Consider the following 19290-nt stretch of genomic DNA (forward strand, 5'->3'; position numbering starts at 1 on the left):
CCTCTATAGTCAGGTTGATGGTGTTGCTTTAACAGTAAAAGGCAAGTTTAGAAGAGAGGAAGGTTTTGGGAAGAATATTAACAGTTCAGTTTCAGACATGTTGATTCTAAGATGCTTATAGAGAGAGGTTAGGATTGTAAAAAGAGGATTCTGAATCTTTGCATGGAGAGGATAATTGAATTCGTAGAAGCTTTTGAGATAATTAAGTGAAATAATAGAGGGAGACGAGTTCAGTTTAGAGTCTCGGGAATCCAAAATTAGGTGAGGTTTGGATGAAAATCCATCAAAGGAGACTGAAGAGAACCAGGAGAGAGCAGTTTAGGAAATCATAAAAATAAAGAGGCGGACAATGTCAAATGCTGCAGAGAGGTCAAGGGTGAGGACAGAGAAGAGGACATTCATTAGATTTGGCAATTAAAAGTTATCGTAAAATTTTCAATTTCAATTGAATGAAGTCCGAAGCCAGACGTTAGGGGGAGAGAGGGGTATGTTTTCATAGACCACCTTGTTGAGACGCAAAAAAGAAGGAAAAACATAAGCTCGAGGGAGGAGTTTCTGTTCGTTCTTGGGCTGGGGAGGCACCAACCGACAAGGAGACGGAGAAGGTGAGTGGCAGGGGGGCGGCGGAGGAGGCCTCTGCAGCGTCACGAGGGTCGCACTCCCGGGGCCCCGGGAAAGCGGGTCATTTCAGGGCGGGGACGCCAAGGGGGCGGCTCGGGGCGTGTGGCGTCATCAGGTCGCGACCGAGCGACGGCCCGCCCTCTTAAAGGGAACCCTTTCCCAGCGCCCGAAGGGAGAGCGGAGGCGCCGCCAGGCCGGGCCTCGGCCGGAGCAAGCTGGGCGGAGCTTCCAGCCCCTTCGGGAGACGTGGCCGGCCACGTGACGTGCGCCGGCGCGCGCTGTTTCCGGAAGTCTCCGGCGCGCGCGCCCCCGTCCTCTCCGCCGCCGTCGCCGCGCCGCCTCTGCCACCCCGTGCGGTTCACGGGGAAGCAAGGCTCGTGGGCCGCCGCCGCCGCTCCTGCCGCCGCTCCTGCCGCCGCGACGGGGGGCGGGCGGGGTGACGCCGAGCCGCAGGATGGAGATGATCCGGAGCAGTGCGTGCCTCTTCTCGCTCCGGCTGCCCATCCCGCAGAGTCCTCCCCCCACTGCCCCCGGCCCCCGGCTTGGGCTCCGGCCCCCGGGCCTCCGCCGGGCCTCCGGGGCCGGGCCTCCGGGGCCGGGCCTGGAGACCGTCCGGCTGCCGCCGCCGGGCCCCGGGCGCCGTCCAGCCCGCGCCCCGCCAGCCCTCGCCCCCATCCCCACGTTGCCGCCGCCGGCGCCCCCAGCCCTCAGCTCCCGGCCCCCCGGCAGCTCCGCGCCCCGGGCGCCCAGGACGCCTCCGGCCGTCCAGGACGCCTCCGGCCGTGGCCTCCCTCCCTCCCCTCCCCGCAGCTCCTGCCTCCTGACCGCCAGGGCTGACCCCGGCGCCCCCGCTCTGAGCCTTTTCTTGGTTTCTCTGCAGATTTTAAAAATAACCTTCACAAAGTGTACCAGGCCGTTGAGGAGGCGGATTTCTTGGCAATCGATGGGGAGTTTTCAGGTATCCCGTCCAGGGCTTTGATAGTGTCCTCTCCCAGAGCTTGCTCGTAGAGGATGTTTTGGGCCACTCTGGTCCTTGGCCAGGTTTGGTAGCATCTCCTCTCCTTGGGCCCCACCCTCCGGGGCATCCCGGGGCTCAGGAATTAGCCTCTCATCTCACTGTATTACGTGCGTGTACCTTCGAAGAGATCCTTTGCGTTTGGTTCTTTTTTGGAATTTTACCATGCAGGGTATAGGTGTTCCTACATATGTATATGTATACACACACACCATCCACACACTCACACAACGTACAAGTGGGCTTTTATGTTGGTTGGTCATCTGTCGATTGGGAAGCTAAAATAGGAAAGCAACTTAAAAATAAGGATGAAGCTTTATATGGTTGTAGAGGTGTTATTGACAATCTAGAGGGCACGCATGTAACGCTTACACTAGTGCATCTACAACTGTATTTATTTTTGAAGAAAAAACTAATACTATTAATTAAAACTGATTTGATCGCTTTTTCCCCCCCTTTTGATTTGGACTCCTGGGTAAAACTCCCAGATTAATTGGTGACTGATTTGATTGGCAATGTGGAAAACCACGTTATTGTTTACAATGGAAATTGAAAGACTTAGTTGATCCATAAATTTGTTAAAGCTCAAAGAGATAGTTTCCAGCTCGTTCTTAAATTGGTGATAATAAAATTATTTTCTTTACTTTGAAAATGTTTTTTTGTGGTGGTACTAAACTTCTTGGCCTAAATGTTTAATTGACTCTATGTAAATTTTTTGGTCACTGTTAACAAAAGTATTTTCAGAAGCAAGAAAGTCTGTCTTTTGCTGATGTTACTAGTTATCCACAAAATGAAGATTGATATAGATAGGAAAATATTCATCACCTGAAAGACAGACTTCTATTAATGAGTCTGTCTTAGCTAAGCATTTCCTTCTACAATGTAAAGTCCTTAACTGATTCTGTACTTGAAACCTTTTTTAGTTTCATGGTGTGTGTGTGTGTGTGTGTGTGTGTGTGCGCGTATACATATATACACGTATATATATATATATCCTGAGATATGTATCATGGTATATATATATATATTATATATATATATATATATTTATATATATAATCTACATACTTAATGCTTTGCTGGCATTCATTAGAATTTAGGACCACCTCTACAATCAGAATAATGCATCTAGTTAAGACTTTAATGGGGTTAATACTATTTAACTCCTAATTTATATGGCAGATTGATGTTAGCAGATGTATTTCCGCTGCTGAAACAAACTGTTAAGTGAACCCAATTAAAAATGTTAAGTAATAAATTTGCCCTCTCAAATTGAAACTCTACTGTGGAATTTTTAATATTGACTTTAGATTGACAGATGATTGAATGTATAATTATAGATGATAATGATTATTGTTAATAATAATTGTCCTTGATAAAAGAATTTCTATTTATTGCCTGCAAAGATATGAAGTTGTATATATTGTTCTGGAAAATATTTTCTTTATATTAGCACGGATTGGTCATTGAATTTCTATATGAGGTGTTTAATATCTAAGTTATTAAAATATAAACATTTTTATTTCTAAAATTTAGGAATCAGCGATGGACCTTCAGTTACTGCATTAACTAATGGTTTTGACACCCCAGAAGAAAGGTATCATAAACTTAAAAAGGCAAGTTAGATGAAAACAATTTTTCCTACTTTTTTCAATCTCTTTCCCACACTGAATTGTATTGAAGAGGAATCATGTATCTCCTTTATAAAATATACTTTTTAAACAAGCCCCAACTATAAAACAATGTTATTAATTAATAATCAGTAGAAAAACATTTCATGAAAATTTTAATATACTTGATTTAGAGTAACTTAAGATATAATTCTATTTTTTAAAAACTTGGCTTTTGGCTTTTTGAAAGAAACTAGCTACTCAAATGAAAAAATTTCAATAAAGATATAAAGGTTGTCTGAGCACATCTAATAAGGTTAGTTAAATAGATGTCTGACAAGTTAAAAGCATTCATATGATGTTTCAGAAATTTTTTGCTCAAGTGGAATGTAAAAACTCTTACTTGATTGAAACTATTATTGTTTCAGTTGAAGCTTCTGTTCTCTGATATCGATTGACAAGTTATTTTCTTCTTTTCCAGCATTCCATGGACTTTTTGCTATTTCAGTTTGGCCTTTGCACTTTTAAGTATGACAGCACCAATTCAAAGTAGGTTATTTTTTAAAGCATTAATTATTCTGTTTTGTGGATTAAGATCACCTCTCAATTTGCTTGTGTCTTTCATTTTCATAGGTATATAATGAAGTCATTTAACTTTTATGTTTTCCCAAAACCCTTCAGTAGAACTTCACCAGATGTCAAATTTGTTTGTCAGGTTAGTAGCAAAATTTAGTTCTTTTTATTTGTCAGTAGTTGCTTTTCTATTTTTTGTGATCATGAAGGGTAACAGATGATACTTGAAACATTTATTTCATCCCATAGAAAATACAGAATATGAAAAGGTCTGAGAAGGAAGCCATAAACAGATATAGAAAAGACTTTAAAATTAACATTATTCTTACAAAGATACCTATATAATCCTTCCCAGATTTACATGCCATTCTGGGTTAGATTTCCTTCAGGGGAAAAAAAAAAAGCATTAATTTTAACTTTTTTTCCTTCTAAAACATTTTTAAGCTAAATTTTCCCTTCTTTCACTTTTTTGTCACAGAATTGTGCTTGAATAAAAACTTTGAGATCACCTAGTCTCTCATTATAGTTGAAGAAGACTGAAGATGTCATATGTCAAATAGTAGAAACTAGATTCAAACTGAGGTCTCCTCCAACATGTTGCCTTTTTTGTAAAATGATGGGATTGAACTAGGTTGTCTTTAGAGTTTATAACTTTTTAAAAAATTTAATTTGTTTTCATTGAATAAGAATCTACCTTCCCGTATTCTCGTTGCCCCACCCCAAGATTAAAAAGTTCCCTTTCCCCCTACTTCCAAACAAATACTTGTAGACAAAAAGATAACCAACACTAAAAATTCCTGTCCCATTGATCAAAGCTGCTAGTTGTTCACCTCTCTGTTAGGGGTGGGCAGCATTTCTAAGTTATCACATCTTTGGAATCATGTTGGTCATTGAAATGATCACTGTTCTTAAATCTTTCAAAATATTTTGTTTTTCATAGTCTAGATTATTCTCCTAATTTTGCTTTATTCTGTATCTTTTTCAAGTAAGAACCAGATGATCCCCCTTTTCCCACCTTTTCTTGTTTGTAGACTTCTATTTCCTCACATTGCATCTCTTTTCTTCCATCTTTTTCCCTTCTTTTCAGATCATTACATACTCCCAGGCCTCTGTCTTATTTGACTCTCTTTATGACCCCAGCTGTTATTACAGTTTACTTGGGATGGCTATATTATTTTCTTCTCTCCTTTCCATTAGAATTGTGTAGGATAAAAATCTACTTAAAAAAATAAGGAGACTCTGCTGAGCAAAAAAAAAAAAGTTTATTTTGGCTTTTCTTGAGAAAAGGGTACACTCCAAGTCCCACAAAGGTAGTGAAGATCAAGGAGCTGCCCCGAGTTAACAGTCAAGTAAGATTCTATGGCCTGAGGTGATCCCCTCCTCCTCCCCCTCCTCTTCCCTATCATCCTTCTCTGTTGACTCGTTGGTTTAGTCTTCAGAGTTACATTCTACTTGTGAAAATCTACCCCAGCAACAAAGAAAAGAATGAAAGGTTTTCATAAAATATTACCTCATCATCCAGATGGTGTGAATAACCTTCAGGATTATAACTAGCTTATTGAAGTAATGTAACATGTCTTGGAACACAAGGTCTAGGAACAGTCTACTTATCATCAAACAATAGGAATGCGAGGTTTTTCTTATGGGAAAAAGTCTACTATTCTTCTAATAGTAAAAGTCTTATCAAAAGTGAGGGGAGTGAGCTGTCTGTTTGGAATACAAGGGGATTTCTTCTAGAAATAGTTTAAGAATAACAGTTTGTTCTTTCTTTAATATTTCTTAACCCTGAGAGGACTTCTCTAGGAATATTAACCCTGAAATGGTTTTATTGGGAATATTCCATTCAGAATGCATTCATTTCAATTTTATAGACTATTCAAATTGCGCAGTTGTATTTATCTATTTGTTTTTCTTTATTGTTTTGCTTATGTTTCAAAGTTCCTACTTAGCTTTTCCCTTTTTTATCAAGGATACTTGGAAGATCTCTGTTTCAGCAAAGATTCATTTTTCTGTTAGGGGATTTTACTGTTTTGCTGGCTAAGTTATTCCTAGTTAAATCTGTTTGGTGCTACCTGTGGCTCTACACCACTTGCACTCTTTATTTTTGGCTACTTGCAGTATTTTTTTCATTGACCTAGAAGCTTTGGATTTTGACTGTAATGTTCTTGGGAGTTTTCATTTTGAAGTATTTCAGGAAGTTTGTTCTTTGCTTCTAAGAAATCTAGCAATTAAAAAAAATTTTTTTTGAAATATGATACCTAGGCACTTTTTTTAGTTATGGCATTTATTTATTCATTTATTCATTCAATTATTTATTTGCAAGGCAAATTGGGTTAAGTGACTTGCCCAAGGCCACATAGCTAGGTAATTATTAAGTGTCTGAGGCTGGATTTGAACTCGGGTACTCCTGACTCCAGGGCCAGTGCTGTATCCACTATGCCACCTAGCTGCCCCTAGTTATGTCATTTAGATTGTTGAGTAGTTTTTCTCTCTCTCTTTTTTTTGTGCAAGGCAAATGGGGTTAAGTGGCTTGCCCAAGGCCACACAGCTAGGTAATTATTAAGTGTCTGAGGCCGGATTTGAACCCAGGTACTCCTGACTCCAAGGCTGGTGCTTTATCTACTACACCACCTGGCCGCCCCTGTTGAGTAGTTTTTAAATCATCTTCATGCTCTGTTTTTTAGATCAGAGTTTTGCTATGAATATTTTATATTTTCATCTCTTTTTCAGTTTTTTGATTTTATCTTAATATTTCTTGTTTTCTCATGAAGCCATTAACTTTGATCTTTTCGCATTTTCAGGGAGTTGATTTTGTGCCAAGCTATTAATTCCTTTTTTCTAGACTCTCTTCTATTTTTTCCCACATTTCCCTCTATTACTATCATTTCATTTATATCATTTTTAAAAACTAACTTTTATAACTCTTTCATAATTTCTTTAATTTTAAATGTTATTATGTGCAAGCTATGTTTTGCTGTAAGTTTATTGTAGTTACATTCTCCTATGTTTGTGTTTTGGTCATCCCTGGATTAAAATAGATCTTTGTGTTTTTTTATTCTGTCATTCTTCCAGCAATATGTTCTAGGTTACCATAGTGTTGGCTTAGTAGGTAATTTTTTGGGGCCTGAGACTTTGATCCTGATTAGTTTGGGACAGCCCATTAAGCTGTTTTCCTAGAGGTAGTCTCTGAGCACTGAGCTTCTGTCCTGGTCTGGGACTGACTTCAGAATCAACTGTGGCCATCCCTGCACTGCACACCTAACATGTAACTCTGGGAGTTGAATCCCCCAAGTTGGTGCTGCTCTCCCTGGCTTCCTCAGGCCTGTGCCGAAGGCAGTCAGTGATTAACTCTGGAGTGCTTGAGTGATAGTCCCAGGTCCCTTGGGTTGCCCAGGACGATCTTCATAATTATCTTGGACCTGGGACTGAAGGATCCAACTGGGATGTCTGTGCTGCTAGCCTTGCTTGGATCTTTAGGCTCTGATTGTGCTCTTGCCTTGAGCTTTTGGGCAGGAGTCCAGAGACAAATCTGATTAGCCCTAACTCAGTGCTCCTCTGGTCATTGAGTCTTTGATCCCAGCCAACTCTTGTTCCACAGTTCCTGCCCAAGTCACTTGCCTCAAGGTCAAATTTGTCATCTTGAACAGCAAAGATTCCAGGAAAGGAAATTTCTCTTTCGATTTTCCTTTTACTACTCTGTCTGGCATTCATCTTAAAATATTCTTGGTATGGTTGTATGGGCTATACAGTTTTTTCCCTACTCTTTTTCCTCTTGGCTGCATCCTTCTCAATATCATTTTAAGGTTCCATAAAGTTAGGAAAATGTGGGTTTAATGACGACAGACTTCTGTACTGAATATCATTGTTAGGAAGTTGATAGTGCTAAATTTAGGACAAATGAAATAAATATTACAAAGTCAATAGTAAAGTCACTATTAAGGTAAGTAATATATTACAGTTGATAACTCCAAGAGCTAGTAGAGACTTATGCTTATCATTTTATAAATGATGTAGTCCTAGTTGATTAAGAGAAGATTAGAATGTCTTTAACTTATGAAGTTAATGTTAGGGAGGATGACCATGCCCCTTTACAACATATACTTTAGTATCACAGTATTGAACTGAATAGATCACATATTTAATCCACTATAGATCTTGTGAAGTATTGAATTGTAAAAATGTTCATCTGTGGAAGAAAAGAAAGCAGTATTCTTTCCTTAGTAAGAGTCAGTGAATTTTGGCCATAGAGTTGGGAAAAATCAAACAAAAGAGAAAAGTGATTCTGACATTACTTTTTAAACTCTAGGAAACTGCTTTGTGTATCTTTTGAAAAAATAAATGTAGGTTTATGGAGTTTTTTTTTAGGGGCTATTGTATATTGTATTGATCTGAAATATTATGAAAATATAATTTCAGCTGAAAACTATATTTTGAAAAAGACTAAATATAATCTATATTTGTATTTAATCCATTCAACTTGATGGCATATAATATTATTTGAATATTTTTCCCAGTTAGACATTGTATTAGACCAGGCCTGTCCAAAATGCAGCCTGCAGTGTGATTTTTATGCAAGCCCCTCTGGGTAAATGAAGCTGAGCTACTGCAGAGCTCTAAGATGGGCAAATTAAAATATATTGTCTGTTGTTTCAGTAAAAACTTTTAAAAGTAAGGTTGGACAGCCCTGTGTTAGACAGGGCTAAAAACTTTCTACTTATTTTGTATATGGTATGATATGTTGTGTACCTTGACTTACATAATAGATATTTCCATGAAACCTTGTGTGATGAAAAGAATTTTTTTAAACAAGATATGGGAATCAGAATTGGCATCAATTAATTTATGGTGAACCTTAGAATAGAAGCCTGTTTCTACAAATAGGTAGCATGTTGCTTTCAGACTTTTTGTCTTTACCTTCTTTTCCAGATTACTTCTCTGCTCCTTTGCACAGCTTTAGAGAACATACAGCTTTTACTCATTTCGTTATTAACTCATGTTTTACTTTTTTCTTTTGCTAGAGCTCAAGTATAGACTTTCTGGCCAACCAAGGATTTGATTTTAATAAAGTTTTTCGCAACGGTAAGATTTGTTTTTATTTACCTTCAAAAATAGTGAAGCTTGTGAATTTAGTGATTCAGGGAGTGGAGTTTTTGTTTTTATTATCTGGGGAAAAAGTATGACTGGGAAAAAGATGTGTCAGTCATATATCTAGAGTTAGAGATAACTAACAAACGATCTTTGGTATTCATTTAATGTTAAGAGAATGATATTAGATTGTAGAGATTAGTTCAGGGTGAATAGGCATGTATGCATTTGATTCTCCATGGTGATAAGCTCATAGATCCTTAGACTAGTCTCCTATTAGACCCTGTTCGTAACATTCCATTTCCTGGAATGCCCTGCCTGTCTCCTCACTTATGCTTGATGGGATTCTAAACTTCTGTTCAAGCTCAGTTGCTTGGGTGTTAAAACCTAAAAGACTGTTTTTGATCCCTTCAGTTGTTAGAGCCTTGTCCTCTTGAAAATTATGTTTTGTCCTACTCTAAAGAAGTTGACAGTATCATAATAAAGTAGTAACACGAAAAAAGCACTGACTTTTATGTTAGTTCTTCGTCTGTTGTGTTGCTTGTTCCTAGTATTCCAAAAAGAGACTATGGTATTCTGTGACTTGTAGCCAGAGTCCTCACAACTTCAGTAGCATTTTGATTTAAAAATATGGATTTTTTTTTCTTAGTCATGAAAACTTTCCTAATTCCCTTTCAGTTGTTAGTACTCTTTTGAATTGTTTTTTATTACTTTGTATATAATTTGCATTTCCCTTCTAAACAAGATTATAGGGCCTTGTACACAGTAAACATATAATTTTTGAATATATGTCAAAGAACTATGGGAGAAACAAATGACCCCAGAAGGTGATGTGTCTCCCTGAAAAAGTGGGTGGTTTTTTTTTCAATTCCTAATAAATGTCTTCTAGGCTAACTATGAACTGTAGTTGGAACTTTTTCTACTTTCATGTATTCTTGTAGGTAGGAAAATAACTATTTCTTTTTTTTTAATTTTACAGTTTTTCCCCAACTTCTCTTCCTTTCCCCCACACCCACAGAAGGCAGTCTGATAATCTTTACATTGTTTCTATGCTATACATTGATCAAAATTGAATGTATTGAGAGAGAAATCATATCCTTAAGGAAAAAATAAAATGTAAGAGATAGCAAAATTACATAATAAGATTTTTTTTTTTTTTAAATTCAAGGAAAAAGTCTTTGGTCTTTGTTTAAACTCCACAATTCTTTCTTTGGATACAGATGGTATTCTTCATCACAGATAATTTAAAATTGTCCCTGATTGTTACACTTATGAAATGAGCAAGTCTATTAAGGTTGATCATCACCTGTTTGTTGCTGTGAGGGTGTACAATGTTCTTCTGATTCTGCTCATCTCGCTCAACAAAAGTTCATGCAGATCCTTTCAGGCTTCCCTGAATTCCCATCTGTCCTGGTTTCTAATAGAACAGTAGTGTTCCTTAACATACATATACCATGATTTGTTCATTCATTCCCCAATTGATGGACATTTATTCAATTTCCAGTTCTTTGCCACCACAAACGGGGCTTCTGTGAATATTTTTGTACAAGTGATGTTTTTATCGTTTTTCATGATCTCTTCAGGGTATAGACCCAGTAGTGGTATTGCTGAATCAAAGGGTATGCACATTTTTATTGCCCTTTGGGTGTAATTCCAAATTGCTCTCCAGAAAGGTTGGATGAGTTGACAGCTCCATTAACAATTCATTAGTATCCCAGATTTCCCACATCCTTCCAAAATTGATCATTGTCCTTTCTGGTCATGTTGGCCAGTCTGAAAGGTGTGAGATGGTATCTCAGAGATGCTTTAATTTCCATTTCTCTTAATAACGATTTAGAGCAAGAAAATAACTATTTCTAAGACATTGTTTGGTTAACCCATAAATCTATACCATACCTCTTATTTCCCTCCAATTTATGACATTATTTAACATGCTTGAGGGAATAAATGCATTCTGCCAATTGTTTACCAGTGAAAATGTAACAAAATAAATCCCATTTGCTTTTAATTTCTCTTTTAACATATTTTTAACTTTCTTGGTGCTAGCCAGATAGCATTCTGGTAGCTAGGTGACATGGTAGACAGAAGGTAAATCTAGAATCAGGAAGTCCTTAATTCCAGTTTGGTCTCAGATTCTAGCTGTGTGACCATAGAAAAATTTCTTACCTTCTTTCTGGCTCAGTTTCCTCAATTGTAAAATAGGAATATTAGTTTCTACCTCCCAGCATTGTTGTGATGATTAAATTTGATAACATTTGTAAAACCCTTAACATATTACCTGGCAGGCAATTAATACATATTTTCTTCCTCACATCCTACAGGAGAAAATTTATAAGCTGTCCTATGAAATTTTGATTATGAGTGCTCTTGGAAAGTGAGATCCTAGACATGAACCCATATAATAAAGATTAAAACTTGCACAAGATATGCCAGTTAATGAGAAAACTTGTGGTGTAAAATATTATCAAGTTGAATTAGATACATCTCTGTGGCTGATTATAAATTAATGGAGTGAAGCAATGACAGTCAAATAATTATTCCTTTTTTATAGAATGGGGCATGTTTACCTTAGTATTTCACCTCTGAGTAGGGACTGTATTATTTGATGTTTCTATTTTTCTCTTTTTAAAATATTTTACTTAAAATGATTATTGTTTTTATATATTCTTACATTTATATGTATATAAACTATTTATACACACACACACACACACACACACACACACACACACACACACTCTTTATCAAGTTTTATTCCTTGATTAGAAATAAGGCTAGAGATACAGAAACCTATGCTTTCTTTCTATGTCATCTAACTTAGTCCTGAGCTCTGCTTTCAAATATATATTGATTTGTTTGAGGTTTCCTAATGACTTAGGAATCTGTTTATCTGTTTTATGCAGAGCTGAAAATACTTATACAGATAGCATAATTACTGCATTTTATGTTTCTTTTCCTAAGTATTTGTCACCTGGAATAAGGCTGCTTGGAGTCATTCATTTAGTAGGCATTTAAGAGTCTATTAAATGTCTAATAGCTTTAAGCATTATAGAAAATGGCTCAGTAAAAGTGTTTTGATTGATTGAACTTGTGTCAATAACATGAACTTACATATTTGTTCAAAAGCATTTTATGAACTTTGACTATGAAGACATTGATTTTTCCTCCTTACAAACTAACAGAATGTATATAGATATCCATATAACTTACCTAATAGAACGTATATAAATATTCTTGTATCTATTGTTTTACCCTTGTCATTCTAACTGTGCTACTATTCCTCATTGCATTTTTGTAATTCCTTTTTGCAATTTCCTTAAGAGCAGAGTTTATTTTGACTCTACTCAATCTTGAAAAACCTTAGTTCTTTGAAGATACCAATTTTTGTTAACAGCCAGAAGTCATTTGGAATTGCCTACATATTAAGGTGTATGAACAAGTTTGTTAATTCTTATTTAGTCCAAAATGAAGAAGAGTCTAATTAAAAAAAAGCACTTTTGTGTGTCTGTGACTGGCTACAAATTGATTCTCAAGACAGTTAAAGAAGAGGTTTGAAAATAAATTTTCGAGCAAAGGCAGCTTGGTTGGAAAAGATTTGTTTCCCGCAATGATTACTCTTAGAGAATAATATTAATTTGCATGTTCACGATCTGACATGAAAATTTTTTTGTTTCTACCAAATCCATTTGTTTTTTTATGTTCATTCTGAGTCTTTTATATGTGATTGTAAATCTTTGTTGAATTTCTATGATCTTATTTACTAAAAATTTTATTTTTACTAAAAAAATATTTTTTTTTAGGAATTCCATATTTAAATCAGGAAGAAGAAAGACAGTTGCGGGAGCAATATGATGAAAAACGTTCACAGTCCAATGGTGCTGGAGCTTTGTCCTATATGTCTCCTAATGCTTCAAAGTGTCCTGTGATTATTCCTGAGGATCAGAAAAAATTTATTGAAAATGTGGTGTAAGTTGTTAATGCAACAAGTAAAAAAAATGCATTCATTAACATAGTGACATGATTTTAAATGGTAGTGTTGGTTCAGAAATAAAAAGTAGATTCTATGTGGTTAGATTCTGTTATATTAGATTTTTATTGTCTACGGACTTAATGTTTTTAGTCAACCTGAATTATAGTACATACAGATATATATACAAAAACTCACTACATTGTAAATAACATTCTAAGATATCATGTTATAAAACAGTTCTCATGGTAAAACTTTTATGTGGCAAGCATGTTTTCATATCAACTCTCAGCAGTTTTCATGCCTGTTTGAGTGGTAGAATTGTTTATTTTAGAAGAGGAAGTGTGATATTGATGATAGAGAAAGTTATTTTTATTAAACTTTGTCTTCTATATTTTAAAAAATTGAGAAGAATGAGAGGGTAGTTGTAGAATAGCTGTGATAGCTAAGTTATTAGTGGAATAAGAAATATAAGCAGAAATAAAAACAAATGAGGGTTTTTACAGTTTTAATCTGTGGTCTTGGGTCTTTAGAAGATGTAGTCTTTAAAAAATTATCTTTTTTTAAAGAAGCTATAGTTTTGAATTTTGAATAGTTAATATATATCAAAATACCTAATTGATTATTTTTGAAAATACTTGGTAATTTGTATATAGTCTTCTTTTTTTTTAAGGTTTTTATTTATTTTGAGTTTTATAATTTTTTCCCCTAATCTTACTTCCCTCCCCCAATCCCCACAGAAGGCAATTTGCCAGTCTTTATATTGTTTCCATGGTATAAATTGATCCAAATTGAATGTGATGAGAGTGAAATCATATCCTTAAGGAAGAAACATAAAGTATAAGAGATAGCAAGATCAGACAATAAGAGATCAGTTTTTTTTTCTAAATTAAAGGTAATAGCCCTTGGTTTTTGTTCAAACTCCACAGTTCTTTCTGTGGGTACAGATAGTATTCTCCATTGCAGACAGACCCAAATTGTCCCTGATTGTTGTACTGATGGAATGAGCAAGTACATCAAACTTGATCATTGCCTCCATATTGCTGTTAGGATGTACAGTGTTTTTCTGGTTCTGCTCATCTCACTCAGCATCAGTTCATGCAAATCCCTCCAGGCTTTCCTGAATTTCCTTCCCTCCTGGTTTCCTAATAGAACAATAATGTTTCATGACATACATATACCACAGTTTGCTAAGCCATTCCCCAATTGAAGGACATTTACTTGATTTCCAATTCTTTGACACCACAAACAGGGCTGCTATAAATATTTTTGTGCAAGTGATGTTTTTACCCTTTTTCATCATCTCTTCAGGGTATAGACCCAGTAGTGGTATTGCTGGATCAAATGCACATTTTTGTTGCCCTTTGGACATAGTTCCAAACTTCTCTCCAGAAAGACTGGATGAGGTCACAGCTCCACCAACAATGTAATAGTGTCCCAGATTTTCCACAACCCTTCCAACAATGAGCATTATCCTTTCTGGTCATATTGGCCAGTCTGAGAGGTGTGAGGTGGTACCTCAGAGAAGCTTTAATTTGCATTTCTCTAATAAATAATGATTTACAGGGGCGGCTAGGTGGCTCAGTGGATAGAGTACTGGCCCTGGAGTCAGGAGTACCCGAGTTCAAATCCGGCCTCAGACACTCAACAATTACCTAGCTGTGTGGCCTTGGGCAAGCCACTGAACCCCATTGCCTTAGAAAAGCCTAAAAATAAATAAATAAATAAAATAATGATTTAGAGCAATTTTTCATATGACTATGGATTGCTTTGATCTCCTCATCTGTAAATCGCCTTTGAACATTTGTCAATTGGGGAATGGCTTTTTTTTTTAAATTTGACTCAGTTCCCTGTATATTTTACTTTTTTTAAATTTATTTTTTTATTCTCATTTTGTACAAATGTTTTTTTACATTAATAAAATATTCTTGTTTACAAGTAAACAAAATACCCCTCCTCCCCCATGAATATAAAGTAAAGGGGAGAGAAAAAAATTAAAATTAAAAAAAATAATAGTAATAATTGTAGGTATGGCCAGGTGGCGCAATGGACGAAGCAGCAGCCCTGGAACCACGAGCACCCGAGCCCATATCCAGCCTCCTAAACCCAACAATCACCCAGCCGTGTGACATGCAAGCCACCTGATCCCCACTGCCCTGCAAAAACCAAAAAGAAGAAAAAAAAAAGACCCAAAATAAAATAAAATAGTAATGATAGCAGGGGTGGCTGGGTGGCAGACAGAGCATTGGCCCTTGAGCCAGGAGCACCCAGGTCCAAATCCAGCCCCAGACACCCAAAGATCACCCTGCCATGTGGCCCCAGGCAGGCCATCCAGCCCCACCTGCCCTGCACCCTACCCCAAATAATAATAACAAAAAATGTGCTTGAGTCTTTGTTCCAACACCAACAACTCTGTCATGGGCAGATCTCATTCTTTATGATAAGTCCATCACAAAAGTTACTTCCATATTTTTCCACCGTTGCCATTGCTGATCGCAACTCCCTCCTTTCTTATTTCTCCACTACCATGTACTCTATTTTCTCTTGCCTTTCACTCTGACTCTGCTGTAGGTTAGCTGAGTGGTGCAGCAGACAGATCACTGGTCCTGAGGCCAAGAAGCCCTGAGCCCCCATACCACCCCTTAGGCCCAGAATCCACCTGGCCCTAATGGTCCTGGGCAGGCCTTCCAATCCCAGCCCCTTGCAAGAAGTAAGAAAGAAAATGTGTTGTATCTGACCACTCTCCCCCCATGGTCCATCCTCTCCTCCTTTATTCACATCCCCACCCCTTTCCCCTGCTCCCCCCTCCTTCTTACTCCAGATGTCTCTACCCCATTGAGTATATTTGCAGTTTCCTCTCCTAGACATCTCTGATGAGAGCAAAGGTTCCCTCATTCCCCTTTGCCTCCCCCCCCTTCCATATCATTGCAATAGCTCGTTGTAATAAAAAAATATCTTGGACTATTCCCCCTCTCCTTTTTCTTTCTCCCATTCCATTTCCCTTTTTTACTATTGACTCCATTTTTACACCATATTTTATCTTCGAATTCAGCTTTCTCCTGTGCTTCAACTATAAAAGCTCTACCTGCTCTATTAACTGAGAAGGTTCATATGAGTATTATCAGTGTCATTTTCCTTTTTTTTTTGCAAGGCAATGGGGTTAAGTGGCTTGCCCAAGGCTACACAGCTAGATAATTATTAAGTGTCTGAGACTGGATTTGAACCCAGGTACTCCTGACTCCAAGGCTGGTGCTTTATACACTTCGCCACCTAGCTGCCCCCAGTGTCATTTTTCTATTCAGGAATACATGCAGTTCATCCTCATTAAGTCCCTCATATTTCCCCCCTCTCCAATCTCCATGCTTCACCTGAGTTCTGTATCTGAAGATCAAACCATTCCAAAAGGAACATTTGAAATTCCCCTGCTTCATTGAAAGTCTATGTTTTTTCCTGGAAGAGGACATTCAGCCTTGCTGGGTAGTTCATTCTTGGCTGCATTCTAAGCTCTTTTGCCTTCTGGTATATTGTATTCCAAGCCCTACGAGCTTCCACTGTAGTTGCTGCTAAGTCCTGTGTGATCCTGACTGCAGCTCTATGATATTTGAACTGTGTCCTTTTGGCTGTAATATTTTCTCTGACTTGGGAGTTCTGGAACTTGGCTATAATATTCCTAGGGGTTGGTTTTTTGGGATCTCTTTCTTGGGGGGATCGGTGGATTCTCTCCATTTCTATTTAGCCCTCTGCTTCTAGAATATCAGGGCAGTTTTCCTGTAGAAATCCTTTGAAAATGATGTCAAGGCTCTTTTCCTGATCATGACTTTCAGGTATTCCAATAATTTTTAAATTATCTTTCCTAAGTCTGTTTTCCATATCAGTTGTGTTTTCAATGAGATATTTCACATTTTCTTTTAATTTTTCATTCTTTTGGTTTTGAGCTATTGATTCCTGATTTCTGTTAAATTCATCAATCTCCCTGAATTCTATTCTTTGTCTGAAGGATTTGTTCTCCTCAGAGAGTTTTCTTATCTCTTTTTCCATCTGGCCAATTTTGCTTTTTAAAGCATTCTTCTCCTCCATAACTTTTTGAACTGTTTTATTCATTTGACCTAAGCTGGCTTTTAGCATGCTATTTTCTTCAGCATTTTTTTGGATTTCCTTGACTAAGCTGCTGACTTCATTTTCATGTTTTTCCTGCATCTCTCTCCTTTCTTTTCCCAGTTTTTCTTCTAACTCCCTCATTTGATTTTCAAAGTCTTTTTTGAGCTCTGTCATAGCCTGAGCCCAATTTCTGTTTTTCTTGGAGTCTTTAGATGCAGGAGCTTGTGCTTCCTCTTTTTCAGACTGAGTATTTTGATTCTTCTTGGGCTCATTTGCAAAATATTTCTCAATAGTCTTCCTTTTGTTTCTCTGCTTGCTCATTTTCCCAGGCTGGGCCTGGTTTGGGGGTGCTTCCTGAGCTTTTGGGACACTCCCACAAGGGTCTCAGTGTGTGAGGCTCTGTCCTCCCTCCTGGTCTGTGAATGACCATAAGCGCCCCCCTCTGCCATGGGGCTGAGGTGGGGGGGGCCCCTGCTGTTCTATTGGGGGGGCTAGACTGCAATCAGGATCTGAATGTGGTCTGAGCCCCAGAGTCCTGTTCCAGGGGCAGAGGACCAAGCTTGCAGTTTCTCTTCACTCCCCTCCCTCAGCTCAATGGGCTCATGCCCTGTAGGCTCCTGCTTACCAGCTCCGCCTGCTTCTGTTTCTGGCTCTGGGCTGCAGAAAGACTAAGCTGCTTCCTGTGTGCCCTGAGGGCTGTGCTCCACGTGCTTGCTCTGGCAGAGGTACCCCTCTGTTTCCCCACTTTGTGCCCGGTGCTCCTCGGGGTGCAGCTCAGGAGACTCCCCCGCTGCTGTGAGCTGTGACTCCCAGCACCCTGGGCCTGCCTCCGGGAGGCTAAAGTTCTTTGGCTCTGGCGGGCCACCCCTCTGGTGGGCTGCCTCTCCGATCCCGGGAAGCAGAGCCTTTATGGTCTTTTCCAGGTTACCTTGAGTAGGAGAACTGCCTCACTGGGTCCCTTTGTGGGTTCTGTCTCTCGAAAGTTTAGTTAGAGTCTTTAGCTGATGAGTTTTATCAGAGAGCTCCTAAGACTAGATCCCTTCTTGTCGCCCTAGTTAGTCTTCTAATGTCATACCTAGTCTTAACATCTGCAATAGTAGGTATTTTTAACATTGCCAACATTTCAACCCCAATGAATATCTGTATAATATTGTCTAAAAATTAAGAGATGAAAAGTCAATATGTAGTTTTCGTTTTCCATATCAGGTTTTTAATTTAAGGAGTAAAAATCTTGTACAGAAGTTCTAGACAGATATAAAAATACATAAGAAAACAAACTGGTGGACAATAAAACTTCTCGTGCTTTTCACTGCTTTATATTACCTGGACTGAATTCTCCATCTTGAAAGAAGTGAAAAGTTTTGTTTATGTACTGATATTTTTAGTTTACCAAGTTTCCTTTTACCAGAATAAGATGCAGTAAAAGCATATGAGAAAGTTCCAAGCTCTTCATTGATGGCTCCATGATAATGCCAGTTGAAATGGAGTTCATGATACTATTTCAAGTGCTTTGTATGTAGCCAGACTCAGTTGAAAAGAAAGTCACATTAGGACTAAAATTGTCTAGAAACCATTCTCTACTATTCTCTGTCATATCAAGGTTCTCTACCATTCAATGTCACACCTTCTAGTCTTATCCTAAGAGAGGTCAGGGTACTACTGACTTCATTAACTAAGAGGGAGTCACAGCCTTCTGCCACATTCTGGAATACAGTTTTATCCCCTTTGTATTTTGTCTCTTGACAACAAAGTTTTTGACACGGAAGTGTCAAATGAGGTGCATTCTCTTTATTAATGGAAAATTATTGCATCTGTTTTATTTTTAAAGTTAATTTTTCAGGTAGGGTTTGTTTTATTAATATAAGAATGTGAAACTGAAACTGACAACGTTCAAGTTAAACAAAAAAAAGCAGATCTTTGTATCCAGAAAGTTTCACTTTAATTTTAAAAAATCCTACCCATCTCAATTTTTTTTTAAAGTAGAAAATGCCAGTAGTAAGTTTTTATGAACTAATACTTCTTTCCCCAACTAGTCAAATGTTTATTTATTGAACACCTGTTGTTTAAGACTGCAGGAGATGTAATGGAACTGTGGAATGATATCTATTTCTATGGAATTTAACATTGAGAGAATCTCCATGGCATTGGGAAAGCCTAATACTTTGTAAGATTGCTTCTTATATTTCTTTCAGATCCAGTTTTTTTTTTAATTAATAAAATGTGGATCATTTAAACTTTGGATATCCTTATCCCAACTCTCACTCACACTGATGAGTCAGATCCCTGAGCAAGACTGTAGCTCTAGGGGTATTCTTGGGGAT

The 19290-nt window shown here is 37.9% G+C and overlaps 1 protein-coding gene across 1 annotated transcript in view; it reads left to right on the plus strand.

Annotated features, from left to right (window-relative positions):
* Nucleotides 1-912: 912 nt before the first annotated feature.
* The window catches only part of PARN (poly(A)-specific ribonuclease), a 200475-nt gene continuing 182097 nt past the window's right edge, over nucleotides 913-19290 (plus strand). Inside the window, exons 1-7 of the mRNA XM_074196422.1 lie at nucleotides 913-1094; nucleotides 1502-1579; nucleotides 3173-3252; nucleotides 3728-3795; nucleotides 3880-3961; nucleotides 8838-8898; nucleotides 12705-12870. Coding sequence (XP_074052523.1) covers nucleotides 1076-1094; nucleotides 1502-1579; nucleotides 3173-3252; nucleotides 3728-3795; nucleotides 3880-3961; nucleotides 8838-8898; nucleotides 12705-12870 — 554 coding nt within the window. The 5' untranslated portion in view covers nucleotides 913-1075. The remainder of the gene's footprint in view (nucleotides 1095-1501; nucleotides 1580-3172; nucleotides 3253-3727; nucleotides 3796-3879; nucleotides 3962-8837; nucleotides 8899-12704; nucleotides 12871-19290) is intronic.

This window comes from Macrotis lagotis, chromosome 8 (genome assembly GCF_037893015.1).
Source record: "Macrotis lagotis isolate mMagLag1 chromosome 8, bilby.v1.9.chrom.fasta, whole genome shotgun sequence".
NCBI lineage: Eukaryota > Metazoa > Chordata > Mammalia > Peramelemorphia > Peramelidae > Macrotis > Macrotis lagotis.